Genomic DNA, 18537 nt, shown 5'->3' on the forward strand with positions numbered 1-18537 from the left:
ATTAAAGTCAGACAGAGCTGGAGAGACGAACTACTTTTTACATCTTTTATCATCATTTCCATTCAGTCACTGATCATGTGTCGGGTTTGATGAGTTATATCATTTCAATTTCCCCCGAAACATGGAGCCTGATGAATTAATTCCAGTGTTCTAGAGAAACTACAATCATAGTCTGGGTCATTTTATAATGACATCCCAATCAGAATTTCATAAAAAGACGCAATTAATTCATTAATAAGACAAACGCATTCCTCCTAGAACACAGTAACAACTCAATGCAGTGTGAAAAACATCTCCACCCTGGCAGTGATGATAACTCTGTCTTCATTAGTATAAGTGCAGTTCACCTGTGTGCAGACACACAAGTCTCTCCAGCTGTTGAAGCCGACTGACAGCCCGATCCAGATGTGATCAGCGGCCGCAGTCATCACAAACAGGCGTCGCTACACGTGACGCTATACACAGTGGAGAGGACGTCTCAACGTATCTCCTCGCTTCCTCTCTCCGCAGGGAACACGTGGATGCGTTGAAGAGATTTGGGATGTACCCACAACAGGTCCGCCCTCACCGCCCCCTAATCTCTAACCCCACACGTCGAGGCCTGAGTCGCCTCTCCTGCAGCTCTGATTGAGATGTTCTCCTCCCTGACGGGACACTTTCACAGAGGAGACACACACACACACATACACGCACACACACACACCGTCCACTGCTGCCGTTTGGCCGCTGATCATCCCGGTAATTTTAAATAAGAGCTGTGACATTTTAGACGATCGGTGAGGGAAACATCTGTGATGGCACAGTGGAAAATACTTCTGTTTTCTTTATACGGAGTTCTGCATGGACAAGGTAGGACGCACTGCTAAATGTCTTTGTTGGTGGTTTGAACAACTTTAATACGCTATTCATTTTGGGGCATAATATATCCTTATGTGAGGTACTGCGTGGTAATATTTTATTTTGTACCAATTTAATTAAAACGGATTCGGTCACTGTCACTTAGGGGCAGCTGTGCTAATTTCCCATCATGCCTCTGCTCTGTATTTAATCCTCAGAGAATGGGTTTTCTACTGAACACGAGTGCTGTCAGGACGGGAAGGACCGGGCCCTGGGAGGACAAGACTGTACAAACCTCCCCCTCATCTCCTCCTCCTCCCACACCTGCAGGTAAGCAACACCTGGTTTCAAAAAAAGAGAGGGTCTCCGAATGCGACTCGGGGACCAAGGACGGGGCAGTACAGAGGGAATGCATGAAGTTTGTTGTGTTTATCCATCAAGAAATGTCCACAGGGTACAAACATTGGCCACTTCAAATGAGTGTGTGTCATTTTCCTGTGGGAAGTGTGTGTGTCCTGCAAGCCACAGGAGAGGATTGCCACATATAGTGTTGTGGCAATTTATCAGTATGTTCTTCCGCTTAACTCTGAACATTGTGTGCATGTAGACAAACAGTCAAGGCCTGGCACCCAGCCTTGACATCTTCAAAAAGAGAGTACGCTTGCGAGGGGCACAACAGGGGGGGGGGGGGGGGTGGACTTTTTGCCCATGTAGAAATTAAGCATTTTTATTATTAAAATAAATTCAAAAGTTCCAAAGTAGCTGCTGACTGTTACAATGTATTTTTAAACTACGGTGGGTTACTGATAAAGGGTGCATGTTTCTCTTCTGGATGAGCTAAATGTGTGCCGTTTTTTTACAGGCTCACCCAGGAGCAGTGCTGTGCAGCAGCAGTAGGAGACGGACTCTGTGACAGTGGCATCGAGATGGCCACGTGGCAAGGGGCCTGTGAGAGGCCCTTTTTCCAAGGAGAACCCTGGGAAACCAAAATCTCTAAGGTTATCTCCTCCCTGATGTCAATGTCTTCGACCTTTACGCGTCTTTTCATTCTTGCTCGCACAAACAAGACACCTAAAAAGACACCTAGTTTTTCTGACAATATCAAGAGATGAGATTCCTTCTTTATCAGCTGCCTCTCTTCCTGTTTCACCCTCCCTGTCTCCTGTTCAGATGTGCTGTGACTGCTGTATGATCGGCCTGACCACAGCGAGCCGGGGCTTCAGCTGCGAGTTCCAGGGGTCTTTGCTGGACAGAAAGTGTTCGTACACAGCTAAAGCCTGCTGCGACAACAGCACGGCAGCAGCAACTGAACCCATTACAGATGGTAAGAGATGTAACCAATGCTGTGCTTTCAGTCTTCAGTGTCTTGATTGGCTCCACTCTGTCTCATCCAGACAGAATGGCTACTGGCTGTCTGTGACTCTCAAAACAATCGGTATACTCGGCCATTTGCACACATTAGGTGCCAAGTGATTTACTTATTAACTACAGACTTTATGAAGGCTTTTTAGAAATTGGGGAACCCATGACCATTTGCTGGTGGATTACCAACATTTATAACTGCAGTATTGCTAAATAGAAAGGATAAACACCAGCCAAAGAGATTTTTTTTTAAACTGGTGACCTGAAACTTGTTCAACACAACCACTGAGGGTTCTTTTGGATATTCGGATGTGCTATGCTACACCCCTAGAATTTTCAATGTAAAACAAAAAGACCCAACGGGGGGATTCACCGGGCTAATCTGTAGACACCTTGCCAAACGGTAACTCAGTGCCAACCGGTGTTGTGACTTGTAGCTTTTGTCACCAATCTGGCTTCAGGTGAAAAACCCAAAACATGTTGGCAAGGACAGAGCTGCAAGAACACTCGATTTGAGTTAAAAGCAGAAGTGTCATGCTGATGTAGATTGAAGGCCAAATCTCAACAATGTTTTATCATGAAGCAGCCTTGTTGGTTTTTTATCAGGAGAACAATTCTTCAGACTTTACTGCTCGCACTCTGAGATAATTCAGAGACATGATGATCACCTTCTAATCATCAGTGTGTGTTCTCCCAATTGTGTCCTTGCTCTCCTGCAGCATGATGACTTTTACATAAGATTAGGCCGACGCCTTGTTGTTTAGCTGGTTTCCCTCACTGAAAGCAATGAAAGTGTGCAATTAGACCCACAGAACCAAAAAGGTTCAGTTACCTCAACCTTTCTGGAACTCGCATGACGTCAAACTGATACTTCAACTTCAGTATAGATCACTTTGTCCAATATTAACACTTTCATTATTTATTGAGGACACACAGGAGCTGTAAATGAACTCTGCAAACAATGTTATTACCTGCATTCACAGTAATCGTAATAAAGAGGGTTGAATGTAGATCGTAGTTGTTCTTTGCTCCCACTGTCATCTTTATTTAGTTGTTGTTTTTTTAAATATTATCCTTTTGACATAATATAAGATGCTACACCCAGAAAAGTTGAGGTTCTCAAACTGTGGTCTGAATCCCCACAAGGGGTCGCAAGATTACTTTGAGGGGCCACGAGCTGATTAACAGAAGATGAAAAGAGAAAAACAAAACATTTAAGTTGTACAAAGTGATGCTATTTCTTTTATACTAACCCTCTAACTTCAGCTTTTTAAAAATTCATAAATTACTTGATACTTTTGCATTTTATGACTTCTAAGAAAGAAACCACTTCGAATTTAAACCAACCCTCTTTCAAAAAACGAATCATTATTAAATTAAAAAAGAGTTCCCAAAATGATTTTTGTATGAGTTTTCTCTTGTTTTAACCAACTTTTCTTAAATTCATCTGTGTTATTTCACTTTTTTTATCTGGTAACATCCACTTTGGAATCGCTTAGTGTTGGCGCATTGTCGCATCAAATAAATCCAAATATCGTCCACGTTTGAATAATTCAGGAGCCCTGACGGTTAAACACAGGTCCGCCCTCACCACCCTCTAGTTCCGCACGGACAAAGTAAGACGCACTGCAACATTTTGGCATTAAAATGCCGTATTTTAGTCTTTGTTAGTGGTTTGAACAACTTTAATACACTATTCATTTTGGGGGCATATTATATCGTTATGTGAGGTACTGCGTGGTAATATTTTCAAATACTGTCTGTCTATCTGAGAGTGTGAGCCCAATTGAATTAAATCTGATTTACTAACTGGCTATTGGGGGCAGCAGTGCTAGTTTCCCATCATGCCTCTGCTGTGTATTTCATCCTCAGAGGATCAGCTTCCTAATGAACAAGGGTGCTGTCAGGATGGGAGGGATTGGGCCCTGGAAAGACAAGACTGTATATTCTTCCCCCTCATCTACTCCCTCTCCCACACCTGCAGGTAAGCAACACCTGGTTTCACAAAAGAGAGTGTCTCAGAATGCGACTCAGGGACCAAGGACGGGGCAGTACAGAGGGAATGCATGAAGTTTGTTGTGTTTTTTTATTAAAAAACTTTCTACGGGGTACAAATATATATCACATTGGCCTCTTCAAATGAGTGTGTGCCGTTTTCCTGTGGGAAATGTGTGTGTCCTTGTAAGCCAGCGTTTCTGACGGTATCCGTCCTGCTACAGGAGAGGATTGACACATAGTAACTACACAGTAAGGACGGGCGTTAAGTGGCCCCCCTGGAGCATTTTTAACACTAAATGGCCCTGATTGAGTGTAGGAACATGGAGGGTGTGATTGATGACATAGAGGAACACCTGGTCGACACATGGCGGTCAGTAGAGGGAACATTTGGAGAGGAAAGGCAGGGGGGAGAGAGACTTTTTACCCATGAAGAAATTAAGCATTTTTATTATAAAAATAATTAGAAAGTTTCAAAGTAGCTGCTGACCGTTACGATGTCTTTTAAGCTACGGTGGGTTACTTATTGCTGCAAGTAAATATGCAACGTATTACATCATAAATAAATCCACTTGCAGCCAGCTGATGGACTGTATCTTACTCAAATAACAAGCATTTCTTCACATGCTCTTTGTACAGCCATTTCCTCGCGGATCAAAGGATGCATGTTTCTCTTCTGGATGAGCTAAATGTGTGCCGTTTATTTACAGGCTCACCCAGGAGCAGTGCTGTGCAGCAGCAATAGGAGACCGACTCTGTGACAATGGCATCGAGTCAGCCATGCGGCAAGGGGCCTGTGACATGCCCTTTCTGGGAGGAGAATTCTGGGAAACTCAAATCTCTAAGGTTAACTCCTCCCCCAATGTCTTCAACCTTTACGCGTCTTTTCATTCTTGCACACACAATCAAGACACCTAATAAATTAACACCTTGTTTTCTTTTTTACTATATAACATTAGAGATGAGATTCCCTTTCTTCCAGCTGCCTCTCTTCCTGTTTCACCCTCCCTGTCTCCTGTTCAGATGTGCTGTGACTGCTGTATGGTCGGCCTGATCACAGCGATCCGGGGCTCCAGCTGCGAGTTCCAGGGGTCTTTGCTGGACAGAAAGTGTTTGTACGCAGCTAAAGCCTGCTGCGAGAACAGGACAGCAGCAGAAACTGAACCCACTACAAATGGTAAGAGATGTAACCAATGCTGTGCTTTCAGTCTTCAGTGTCTTGATTGGCTCCACGCTGTCTCATCCAGACAGAATGGCTACTGGCTGTCTGTGACACTCAAAAACAATCGGTATACTCGGCCATTTGCACACATTAGGTGCCAAGTGATTTACAGCACAATAGGATTTGGTGCCACCTAATAAAGGCTTTATAAAAATGTTCATTAATGGTTTATAAAGTTCCCTAATACTAGAAGGAAAAATATAAACCATTAATAAGAACAATCTTTGTATAGGTAAGATGTAAAATCTCAAATTGACTCATGAGACCATTTATTTTTAGGAAAAGGCTTCAGATGATCTGGACCAAAATCCAGTTATTTCTCTCCTTCAGTGACAGGCCCTGTGTTAAGGGTAGCTTATTTGAAAGTGGAACCTCATTTTTTCGGGTAAAAGGAGACAGTTTTCAGAAGGACTGCGTCACATCAATCCAGGCAGCGTTACTCGGAGCACAGACAGCAGCCCTGTTGTGTAGTAAACTGGACGATGGCCTTGATGCGGAAGCCATGGAGCAGATCACTACCAGAGAGGCAGACAGACTGGGGTAACAGGGGGATTCACCGGGCTAATCTGTAGACACCTTGCCAAATGGTAACTCAGGACCAACCGGTGTTGTGGCTTGTAGCTTTTGTCGCCAAGCTGGCTTAAGGTGAAAAACCCAAAACATGTTGGCAAGGGCAGAGCGGCAAAAACACTCGATTTGAGTTAAAAGCAAAAGTGTCTTGCTGATGTAGATTGAAGGCCAAAGCAATGAGAGCATGCCAATGGGAAGGCCACAGAGCTTTGTGGAGTTCCAATGAGTGATGAGGTGCTGAAGTGTTTCACCCTGTGCTTGCTATTCAGGGAATTTCATTCTAATGAGGCCTTTTCTTCCATAGCACCAGTGACAGTAATGCCTCAGACCAGCACTACGGCCGAGCCTCAGGGGGGATTGGACACCTGTACAGGTTTGCCACCTTCATTTCTTAATGTGATCTTTATTGTTATAAGTAGAGGCGTAAGAAGTTTAGGCACCCGCCTCTTGGTGGCCGTTGCCTTTCATCAGCCAGTGACATGATACCTGTGATGTAGGACTCACACTGTATACAGTGATGTCGACTTCTTCACGTGTGTCTCTGCTGTTTTCAGACTCCAACTGCTCCCAGTTGTGTGATGGTAACGGTATGTGCGCGTGCCTTGATGGTTATCGACTGCAAGAGGATGGAGTGAATTGTGAAGGTGAGCAATGTAAATGACAGCGTCGCTATGATTGCCTACTTCTTAAAGTAGCCCTTCTAAGCAGCATGGCTCTGGGGATGACAATGTCAGTGTGCCAGTCTGTTGGTCGGCCTAGACTAAAAATATCTCAACAACTATTAGATGGATTGTCGTGAAATTCTTCATTCGTAGCCCCCTACTGGCTGGAGTGTGATCCCTTCATTTATTATCTAGTGCCGACAGCAGGTTAGGAATTAAATTGGTTCAATACACTTTGACAAAATACCTGCAAAGCTAATGAAGTTCCCATCAGCCACTGTAAAAGTTAGCATGCTAACATGTTCCCATCAGCCACTGTAAAGTTAGCATGCTAACATGTTGCCATCAGCCACTGTAAAGTTAGCATGCTAACATGCTAACTTCACATGGTGAACATGGTAAACATCATACCTGCTAAACGTGAGCATGTTGACGTTATGATTGTGAACATATTAGCATGCAAACATTAGCATAAGCTGTGCTTTTTCAACATCCACACAACTAGTTTGCTAGAAAACGATCGACTGTGCGTTCCAATACCCATTCCACCATGCTATCTAAGCCAAAATATTTAAGCTGCATTTCCAAATCAAATACTTTTTATTTTGAATTTTAGTACATGCAGTATGCATTCAGTTGGGACATACTACTTCCTCATAACATGGCACCTTGAACTTTGACCCTCTTGCTTATATGTCTGCTGCACAAAGGATTGTGGGTCAGAATAGCCAAAACAGCATACTGGCTTACACACTGCAAAATGTGATCGGATGTAGTCGAACGTTCTGGTACTTTCAACATACTGCCTTTGACATGTATTGGGGCATCCTAAATCTTTTTCTGGCATACTAGGTAGTATGGTAGTGTGGATATTGGAAAGCACATTTAGTATGTCCTAATACATCATAGCATGTCAAATGCAGTATCCTAAAAATGATGCTCTACTACATCCCATCCACTGACAATGCTTAACTATGCGGATAGACTGCTCTTCTTCTTTTTGATTGGATGTCTCTCTCCTCAGATGTTAACGAGTGCCTGACTGGCAGTCACAACTGCGTCTTTGGTCAAGTTTGCATTAACATAGAGGCTTCCTTCCAATGTCAGACGGAAAATAGCTGTAACACCGGGTATGAACTCAAAGACGGCAACACTTGCCAAGGTAACAATACTGTCATTTTAGTTGGAGGTAAAATAGCCATCACATGTCCAATAGCCTACAGTATTTCATGTCAATACAAATATTGATGCTTTCTTCATCTTTTCCTCCGTGCCTGTTCCAGACATAGATGAGTGTACTTTGGGGACACCTAGCTGTGGATCAGACTTTTTGTGCACCAACACACAAGGCTCGTTTTACTGCTACCCAAAGGCGACGTGCTCAGTCGGTTTTATTCCGGACGCCCTCGGCAGCTGCATCGGTAAGCTTAGTGTCACACTCAGGTAAAAACTATCCCCGGGTAAAAGTTAAGCTGGCTTTGCTTAATGTGCTATTTTTCCTTTTTGCTATTTGTGCTTTCAGTATTTAGTGTGTTGATTGGCTCCACTCTGTATTAGCTAGACTGCTACTGGCTGTCTGTGACACTCAAAACAATCGGTATACTCGGCCATTTGCACACATTGGGTGCCAAGGGATTTACAGCACAATATGATTTGGTGACACCTAATAAGGGTTTATAAAAGTTTTAATGGTTTATAAAGTTCCCTAATACGTCATAGAAGAAAAATATAAGTAATTAATAAGAACAATCTTTGTATAGAAAGGATGTAAAATCTCATATTGACTTATAAGACCATTTATATTTAGAAAAAGGCTTCAGATGATCTGGACCAAAATCCAGTTATTTATCCCTCTTATTAACTACAGACTTTATAAAGGCTTTTTAGAAATTGGGGAACCCATGACCATTTGTTGGTGGATTACCAACATTTATAACTGCAGTATTGCTAAATAGAAAGGATAAACACCAGCCAAAGAGATTTTTTTTAAACTGGTGACCTGAAACTTGTTCAACACAACCACTGAGGGTTCTTTTGGATATTCGGATGTGCTATGCTACACCCCTAGAATTTTCAATGTAAAACAAAAAGACCCAACGGGGGGATTCACCGGGCTAATCTGTAGACACCTTGCCAAACGGTAACTCAGTGCCAACCGGTGTTGTGACTTGTAGCTTTTGTCACCAATCTGGCTTCAGGTGAAAAACCCAAAACATGTTGGCAAGGACAGAGCTGCAAGAACACTCGATTTGAGTTAAAAGCAGAAGTGTCATGCTGATGTAGATTGAAGGCCAAATCTCAACAATGTTTTATCATGAAGCAGCCTTGTTGGTTTTTTATCAGGAGAACAATTCTTCAGACTTTACTGCTCGCACTCTGAGATAATTCAGAGACATGATGATCACCTTCTAATCATCAGTGTGTGTTCTCCCAATTGTGTCCTTGCTCTCCTGCAGCATGATGACTTTTACATAAGATTAGGCCGACGCCTTGTTGTTTAGCTGGTTTCCCTCACTGAAAGCAATGAAAGTGTGCAATTAGACCCACAGAACCAAAAAGGTTCAGTTACCTCAACCTTTCTGGAACTCGCATGACGTCAAACTGATACTTCAACTTCAGTATAGATCACTTTGTCCAATATTAACACTTTCATTATTTATTGAGGACACACAGGAGCTGTAAATGAACTCTGCAAACAATGTTATTACCTGCATTCACAGTAATCGTAATAAAGAGGGTTAAATGTAGATCGTAGTTGTTCTTTGCTCCCACTGTCATCTTTATTTTATTTTTTATTTTTTATTTATTCTTTGAGATAATGAAAGATAAAAAGGCTACACCCTGAAAAAAGTTGAGGTTCTCAAACTGTGGTCTGAATCCCCACAAGGGGTCGCAAGATTACTTTGAGGGGCCACGAGCTGATTAACAGAAGATGAAAAGAGAAAACCAAAATATGTGAGGTACTGCGTGATAATATTTTCTAAACACTGTCTGTCTATCTGAGAGTGTGAGCCCAATTGAATTAAATCTGATTTAGTAACTGTCACTTGGGGGCAGCAGTGATATTTTTCCGTCATGCCTCTGCTGTGTATTTCATCCTCAGAGAATCAGCTTCCTAATGAACAAGAGTGCTGTCAGGATGGGAGGGATTGGGCCCTGGGAGGACAAAACTGTGCAATCATCCCCCTCATCTACTCCTCCACCCACACCTGCCAGTAAGCAACACCTGGTTTCTCAAAAGAGAGTGTCTCAGAATGCGACTCAGGGACCAAGGACGGGGCAGTACAGAGGGAAAGCATGAAGTTTGTTTTGTTTATTCTTCAAAAACCTTTTTCGGGGTACAAATATATATCACATTGGCCTCTTCAAATGAGTGTGTGCCGTTTTCCTGTGGGAAATGTGTGTGTCCTTGGGAGAGACTTTTTGCCCATGAAGAAATTAAGCATTTTTATTATAAAAATAATTTGAAAGTTTCAAAGTAGCTCTACTTGCAGCCAGCTGATGGACTGTATCTTACTCAAATAACAAGCATTTCTTCACTTGCTCTTTATACAGCCATTTCCTCACGGATCAAAGGATGCATGTTTCTCTTCTGGATGAGCTAAATGTGTGCCGTTTATTTACAGGATCATCCAGGAGCAGTGCTGTGCAGCAGCAGTAGGACAGCGATTCTGTGATAATGGCATCGAGTCAGCCAAGGGGCAAGGGGCCTGTGAGAGGCCCTACTTCCAAGGAAAATTCTGGGAAACCCAAATCTCTAAGGTTAACTCCTCTCCGATGTCAATGTCTTCAACCTTTACGTGTCTTTTCATTCTTACGCACACAAACAAGCAGTGGTGGGCCGTCAGGGCCTGCAAGGCCTTCTCTGCTGGCCTAAACAGAATCACAAAGTTATAGCTTTTTTTTATCATTTAATAGTTTTCATAAATACACTATATGTATTATAATTGTTTTCCCCATTAGCAAATTTCTCATTGCACAGCTACTGTCCTACTCTGTTGCTCTGCTTCCAGTGCAGCTTGTTTTAAGTAGAGCTTTTATCCAATCAGATTTCACTTCTATGTCTCCAGGTAAGAAGAGAGGCCCGATGCCTGCTGGATAGCCTTTGCAGATTAAAGTATATGGAGACGATATTGTTGATTGTCACAGTGTTCAACCAATCAGATCTTTAGTTTGACATGTTGGGCGTATTCTTTGACGTGCCAGAGCATTCTAGGTGGCCTACAACTATGTCAGCATTAACGTGCGGCGTGATTGGTCAGTGGACTAGCGTCACTGTTGTGAAGCAGAAAGCTAGCGAGCAGAAGTTAGTATTAGTAGTAAGAGTTCAAGTTGAAAGATATGTAAGACGTTATGACATTTCTTTGCGTTTTGCTTGGTGTAGATTCTTTTTTTTTTTTACCTAGCTTTGTTTTTTTAACACTGCTGAAGGAGGAGGAGAAACGGATTAGGTGGCGGAGTTACTGGCAACGCCTTTCTCGAGGAGGACATTTCAGGAAAAAATGGACGTCTATCAAAGGGTCGGCCCACCCCACAGCTAGCAGCCCTGATCCAGCATGGGAAAGGATTTGTACGAATGTTGTTTGTACAATGTTTTGTTTCCGGGGTGGGCGTGTCAGACAGCATTTTGCCAGTTTGTGCAAAGTCCACCGAAAACATTATATTTCCCACAATTTAAGCTTCTGCATTTTCCAAATGCACTTGTATTATTCAAACGTATTGTTCGGTTCGTAAGCCTCGTACCAAACGGTTTAATACGAATACGTGTATTGTTACACCCCTAGAAACAAATAATAACCGTGGCGTCATAATGAGGTTATTGGGAGGTGGTTCAACTGTAGGACAGCACAGAAGGCCCAGGTATGAAATCCATGGCCCGCCACTGCAAACAAGACACCTAAAAAATTCAAACCTAGAGATAAGATTCCTTCTTTTTCAGCTGCCTTTCATCCTGTTTCACCCTCCCTGTCTCCTCTTCAGATGTGCTGTGACTGCTGTATGCTCGGCCTGATAACAGCGAGCCGGGGTTCGAGCTGCGAGTTCCAGGGGTTGTTTATGTTTAACATGTGTTTGTACACAGCTAAAGCCTGCTGCGACAAAACCTCAACAGCAGAAATCGATCCTAGTACAAAAGGTAAGAGATGTAACCAATGTTGTGCTTTCAGTCTTCAGTGTCTTGATTGGCTCCACTCTGTCTCATCCAGACAGAATGGCTACTGGCTGTCTGTGACTCTCAAGACAATCGGTATACTCATTTGCACACATAAGGTGCCAAGTGATTTACAAGCAAAAGTTTGAAGGCCAAAAGCAATGAGAGCATGCCAATGGGAAGGCCACAGAGCTCTGTGGAGTTCCAATGAGTGATGAGGTGCTGAAGTGTTTCACCCTTCAGGGATTTTCATTCTAATGAGGCCTTTTCTTCCATAGCACCAGTGACAGTAATGCCTCAGACCAGCACTACGGCCGGGCCTCAGGGGGGATTGGACACCTGTACAGGTTTGCCACCTTCATTTCTTAATGTGATCTTTATTGTTATAAGTAGAGGCGTAAGAGGTTTGGGCACCCGCCTCTTGGTGGCCGTTGTCTTTCATCAGCCAGTGACATGATTCCTGTGATGTAGGACTCACACTGTATACAGTGATGTCGACTTCTTCACGTGTGTCTCTGCTGTTTTCAGACCCCAAATGCTCCCAGTTGTGTAATGGTAAAGGTATGTGCGCGTGCCTTGATGGTTATCGACTGCAAGAGGATGGAGTGAATTGTGAAGGTGAGTAATGTAAATGAAAGCGTCGCTGTAATGTACCTACTTCTTAATGTAGCCCTTCTAAGCAGCCATCAGCCACCGTAAATGTTAGCATGCTAACATGCTAAACTCACATGGTGAACATGGTAAACATCATACCTGCTAAACATGAGCATGTTGGCATGGTGACAATGTTACCATGCAAACATTAGCATAAGCTGTGCTTTTCAACACCCACACAACCGACGTTCCAATACCCAAAATATTTAAGCTGCATTTCCAAATCAAATACTTTTTATTTTGAATTTTAGTACATACTGCAGCTGCTCTCACAAAGTACGTACTGTTGCATGCAGTATGCATTCAGTTGGGACATACTACTTCCTCATAACATGGCACCTTGAACTTTGACCCTCTTGCTTATATGTCTGCTGCACAAAGGATTGTGGGTCAGAATAGCCAAGACAGCATACTGGCTTACACACTGCAAAATGTGATCGGATGTAGTCGAACGTTCTGGCATACTAGGTAGTATGGTAGTGTGGATATTGGAAAGCACAGTTAGTATGTCCTAATACATCATAGCATGTCAAATGCAGTATCCTAAAAATGATGCTCTACTAGATCCCATCCACTGACAATGCTTAACTATGAGGATAGACCGCTCTTCTTATTTTTGATTGGATGTCTCTCTCCTCAGATGTTAACGAGTGCCTGACTGGCAGTCACAACTGCGTCTTTGGTCAAGTTTGCATTAACATAGAGGGTTCCTTCCAATGTCAGACGGAAAAAAGCTGTAACACCGGGTATGAACTCAAAGACGGCAACACTTGCCAAGGTAACAATACTGTCATTTTAGTTGGAGGTAAAATAGCCATCACATGTCCAATAGCCTACAGTATTTCATGTCAATACAAATATTGATGCTTTCTTCATCTTTTCCTCCTTGCCTGTTCCAGACATAGATGAGTGTACTTTGGGGACACCTAGCTGTGGATCAGACTTTTTGTGCACCAACACACAAGGCTCGTTTTACTGCTACCCAAAGGCGACGTGCTCAGTCGGTTTTATTCCGGACGCCGTCGGCAGCTGCATCGGTAAGCTTAGTGTCACACTCAGGTAAAAACAATCCCCGGGTAAAAGTTAAGCTGGCTTTGCTTTATGTGTTTCCTCATTAGATTTAAATGAGTGTGTGGCCCATACCAGTGCCTGCCCGCCTGGCCAGACTTGTATGAACACAGTGGGCTCCTACACTTGTCGAAGGAACACATACACCTGTGGACGAGGCTATCATCTAACTCCGGACGGCACGCTTTGTGAAGGTGAATACTGTCACAATAAATGATGTCCTGTTTTTAAAGTATTTTGTTTGCATCCATAAATCATTATAAGTCACCTTAATTTCCCCATTTCAGACATGTAACTTCTCCCCTTCATGTTTTACAGATGTGGATGAGTGTCGTACAGGGAATGTGTGTGGCAGCCATGTTTGTGTCAACCTGGTGGGCACGTACCGCTGTGAATGCAGAATTGGCTTCATCCGCAACAGTGTGACCAAACGGTGTGAAGGTGCAGTACAAACGCATCACATTTTTATTTATGTTTTTGCATCGTTGGTAATATTTTGTGCATATCAGCTGTGAAATTAAACATTGTTTACGGTGAATAAATTCAAGTGAGTAGAGGAGAAAGAAGTGGCACGAGACAAGTGGAAAGTGGAAGTCAGTTCTGACTCTCAGATTCATGCTCTGTCCCCCGGTGTTCTTAAGATATCGATGAGTGCAAGCATTATACCGTACGACTCTGCGCCCACATGTGTGACAACACAGAGGGGTCTTACCAGTGCAGCTGCGCCGCTGGCTTCAAACTGTCCCACGACGGCAGAAACTGTGACGGTAACATCACTCCCTCCTTTCATGGATTCATTCAGGGCTCATTATGTCGCGGATGAGCGACATCTCAGCTTCATGTGATTCACGTTGCATCGTGGACTTTGTCTGATTCTGTGCCTGTGTGCCGACAGATATCAATGAGTGTGAAGCCAGCCCTTGCAGCCAGGTGTGTGCAAATAACCGTGGCTCGTACCAGTGCTACTGTCGCCGTGGTTACCGGCTGAGTGAAATCGATGGGACGACGTGTGAAGGTGCTTGTTGTTACTTCATGGTGCTTCGTGATGTTGCAAATCAACCCCGGATGTGATCACATGTCACATAAACACATCACTGAGTTTTTCTAATGACCTTTTACTGCCTGTTACTCTCAGATATTGATGAGTGTGCTCTGCCTGCTGCAAGTCATGGGTGTTCCTACAGCTGCTCCAACGCCCCGGGAACTTTTTACTGTACCTGCCCACCCACAGGCTACACCATCGCACACAATGGACACACATGCCAAGGTCATTTAGACAAAACATTTGGTACCCTTGCCATTAAAACAAGTGGAGGTGTGTTATTCTTTATTTAATGTCTCACCTTTGCTTCCCCCCCTGTGTTTTTAGACATTGATGAATGTGCAGCAGGGACCCATACCTGTGCTGTCCATGAAAGCTGCTTCAACATCTTGGGAGGATTTCGCTGTCTGTCCTTTGCATGTCCTCAAAGCTTCCGGAAAGCAGCGCACGGGTGAGTGTTGATGCCTACTTGTTCATGACGGGCTGTTTGAATGAAAGGGTTGATTGTCCCCAGCTGAGTGTGATGCATCTTACTACTCTGTAGTGTCGTATTAAGACTCCGTCCTTCTCATTTTGCACACATTTCCTGTCATGCAGATTTGGGCTGCTTATGATATTTGCCTACAGTTTACGGTCACAAAACTCTTTTCTCACTCTCCTACTTCCATCATTTACTCCCTCTCTTTGTTCTTTCCCTCTTTTTATACCCCTGCCTGCAGCCATTTCTGCCCTCCATCCAATGAGTATCTGATTTGTTTCCCCCTTTCAGCCGTTGCGAGCGAGTAACTTGCAAGTTCATGCGGGATCCTGCGTCGTGTCTCTTGCTCCCGCTGAGAATCTCCTTCTACACCATCAGCTTTCCAACCAACGCCCCCGTCCCCGCTGTTGTTTTCCGGATGGAAGTCTCCAATTCCGCGCAGGGAGTCAAAATGCTGTTCAGCATAGTCTCCGGAGATGAGGAGGAATACTTTGTCGCGGAGCAGCACGCTCACGGAGGAGAGATCTCACTGCGCCGTACATTATCCCAACCGCAAGACTTTTTTCTGACCGTGGAGATGAGGCTGGTTCGCTACGGGACAGCATATCTGTATCTGGCCAAGATTGCTGTGTTTGTCACACAGGAGCACTCCATCCAGCCCTCAGGAACATTTACATATTAGAAAACTCTGAAATTTAAAGGAATAGTTTGGAGTGTTTTTAAGTCTATCCCTATTTTTCACTCACCACTCATGTATTATAAAGGTGGTTTTCATTTTCATCCATATTTTTCTTTATGCAGAAGTCAGAGCTCCAGCTTTCCATCTACCCTTTGGCACAGTTAATAAGGGGCAAATCTATAATTCTAACACTGATTCACCCCAAACTAAAATGCTGCTCCAGCAGTCTGTTATGGTGAATTTGACTGGTTATTAAAGAAAAATCTATTTATTTCTATTGCTAAATTCTTCTCGCCATCTGAGAATATTAGTACGGACCTTCTCATCTAACTTCAAATTGAAATTTAAACACATTTCCCCCAAAAGAACAAAGAATATTCCTCAAACATGGTGTTAAAATGATTTACTTTACAGTGAATGATTGGTTATCGAAGCAACAAGTCCAAATTGCCAATTGAATTGCATTTGTATATGCAAAGTGGTCTTGGGGATGCATTTCTTTAAAACAATCTCTTGTTTTTCAGCTGTTGTTAAACACTCAATGCCTTTTTTTGTTATTTATTCCAGCATTATGGTGTAGCAGAAGATACAAAAGAATATTAGGACATGCTACCACTAGATGGGGCTCATTAGCTGGAACTCGACAACACTGTGACAGGATTGTTCATGTGCATTCATTTGCATGATGCAGCTCACTCTACCTCGTGTCTTTGCAGCAGCTTCCCTTTATGTGTACTTTCTATGTGTGTGGAATTAAAAAGTGACGGATAAAAATGACTTTTTACTCTTCGATATTCAAGCACAAGCACACACACACACACACACACACACACACACTGGCAATGGTTTCTGCCACTACTCTCGCGCTTCCTCCGCTGTGGTAATTTCTAATGTTTTCCTATGATCTGTTCCAAGCGGCCTCACCGTCGGATCAAACAGGCCTCGCCTTAGCGGACAGAAAGAAAAATAAGCGTGGCACTTATTTATGGGCACCTGGGGCTCAGCCAGCATGGGGGCTCAATTAGTGGTGGAGCAGCATTACAGCTCACATGATGGATAGTGCTTTTAGTGTTGGTATTGGGTGGTTATCAGTTGATTTGCTGTAAATGATACCAAAAGGCCAGTAGCTGTGTTGGTCAGCTGGATAAATGCAGCCAGACAAATTTTCCACTGTTCCATTTCCATTGGTTTTTGGGGGTTTAACGCATAGCACTGATTGAAATTAAATATATGAGGTAATTATTCTCTTAAATCGTTGTATCATATAACCACCCACTTTCCAAATGCTAAGTTGATTATTTCAAATATAGAAAATTGGGAAATGCTGTATGTAAAGATAATAGTATCTGTATGTGTCTTATTTGGAAATGCAATTATACTTATTCCGCTGCAGATTCTGTCAAAACCGTGTTTTTTTTGTCCACCATGCACTTCAGTGTGATGTCATTGATCACATCAAATGACATTCGGTCCTACTTACCCTCTCCTGGTTTACTACAATCCCGTCTTCCCTTCGTGGCATGAATACCACACAATCATGTCTGTGGCAACAACTTGGACTCACCTGCTTGCTGCTAATTTCATGGCTCTGCTCCCTTTGCAGTTTTGAAGTTCATATTGAAAGCGCTGATGTCTTCATGTCGAGAGCCCCACAAACTTGATATTAGGTTGAGGGATCAGGGTTTGGCCTCCTTGTTAAGTCACCCTTTCGTCGGTTAACCATAGAGGTCTATGGTAGCTATTCAGGTGTTGCCAGGTTCTTCTTGCTCAACTCAGCCGTCAGGCTGTGGTCAACGTTTTCCTAATGAATACTGTTGTCTCCTGTGTAGGTTAAAGTTGTGAGAAATCCACACTTCTCCTTTTGTGTGCATTCCTCTTTCCTTGGCACATTATGTGATATATTTCCATGTCCTCCCACGTTTTCTTCATCTTTCCATCTTGCCTGCTAACCATCACTTCTGTTTTTCTTTTTCCGATCCAGAAATGATGCTTCAAGCCACGGGCGTTGTGTTAAGGCCTGCCTACCCAACGACGTCGGCTGCCGTCTCTCTCCCATCCACTTCCTCACCTACATCTCCGTCTCTCTGCCAACCTTCAGAGACATCCGTCGACCACAAGGTAAGACAACAAGGTGGACGTACAGCAAGGCCTTAGTACGTGTAACCTTGATGGCCTCATTCACCAGCATTTACAATTGCACATGATAGTGTGCATGAAGATCTATGGTGCATGAATATGTTGTAGTAGCCTGTATCATATGATTTAGCGCATAAGATTAAATTACTTGTTTCAACCCACAGAACAATTGTTTAATTATATCATAGATATATGTGTGATATTATTTGAAGGACTAAATGCACCCGGTGGTTCGCTACTATCAGACTAATACAAACTTTAAAACAATTATTCCAACAGAAATAGTTTTCCTGCGGACAGTTGGAGCGTCTAACCCTTTTCCTGTACCCGGTGGCACCGATTTTTACTTCAACATCCTGGTTACAGATGACCAGTTCTCTTTTGATGTGATTAAGCTTTCCCACCCGGGCATGCTAGTGGGTAAGTGGAGAGAGTAGGCTATCACTTGGAACCAGGCAGTCAATCCTTTATGAAAGCCTTTATTAAATAGTATATACAGATGATTCATAAGTCTCCAAAAATTGAGTATTTTTCTTCTTTTAGGTGTGGTTCGTCAGGTGAAACCTATCTTTGGCCCCAGGGACCTTGAGTTGCAGGTGGCTATGAACTATGTCACGTCAGGGGTTGTTTCCAATCGCAACATCTTCATCATCCAGGTCTTCATCTCTGAGTTCTGGTTCTGA

The 18537-nt window shown here is 43.2% G+C and overlaps 1 protein-coding gene across 1 annotated transcript; it reads left to right on the forward strand.

Moving 5' to 3' along the window:
• Positions 1-794: 794 nt before the first annotated feature.
• On the forward strand, positions 795-18537 carry LOC306713853 (fibulin-1-like; the record flags this gene model as incomplete). Its single annotated transcript, XM_079183692.1, has 26 exons — positions 795-849; positions 1056-1167; positions 1700-1835; positions 2008-2161; positions 4072-4183; positions 4905-5040; positions 5218-5371; positions 6541-6630; positions 7673-7810; positions 7932-8069; positions 9752-9863; positions 10275-10410; positions 11629-11782; positions 12326-12415; positions 13092-13229; positions 13351-13488; positions 13570-13713; positions 13838-13960; positions 14161-14286; positions 14415-14534; positions 14655-14786; positions 14889-15012; positions 15331-15669; positions 17700-17836; positions 18134-18274; positions 18398-18537. 26 exons carry the CDS (start codon positions 795-797, stop codon positions 18535-18537), a joined length of 3519 nt encoding a protein of 1172 aa, XP_079039818.1.

The sequence above is a fragment of the Pholis gunnellus genome (assembly GCF_910591455.1).
Source record: "Pholis gunnellus genome assembly, chromosome: 22".
In the NCBI taxonomy this organism is placed as follows: Eukaryota; Metazoa; Chordata; class Actinopteri; order Perciformes; family Pholidae; genus Pholis; species Pholis gunnellus.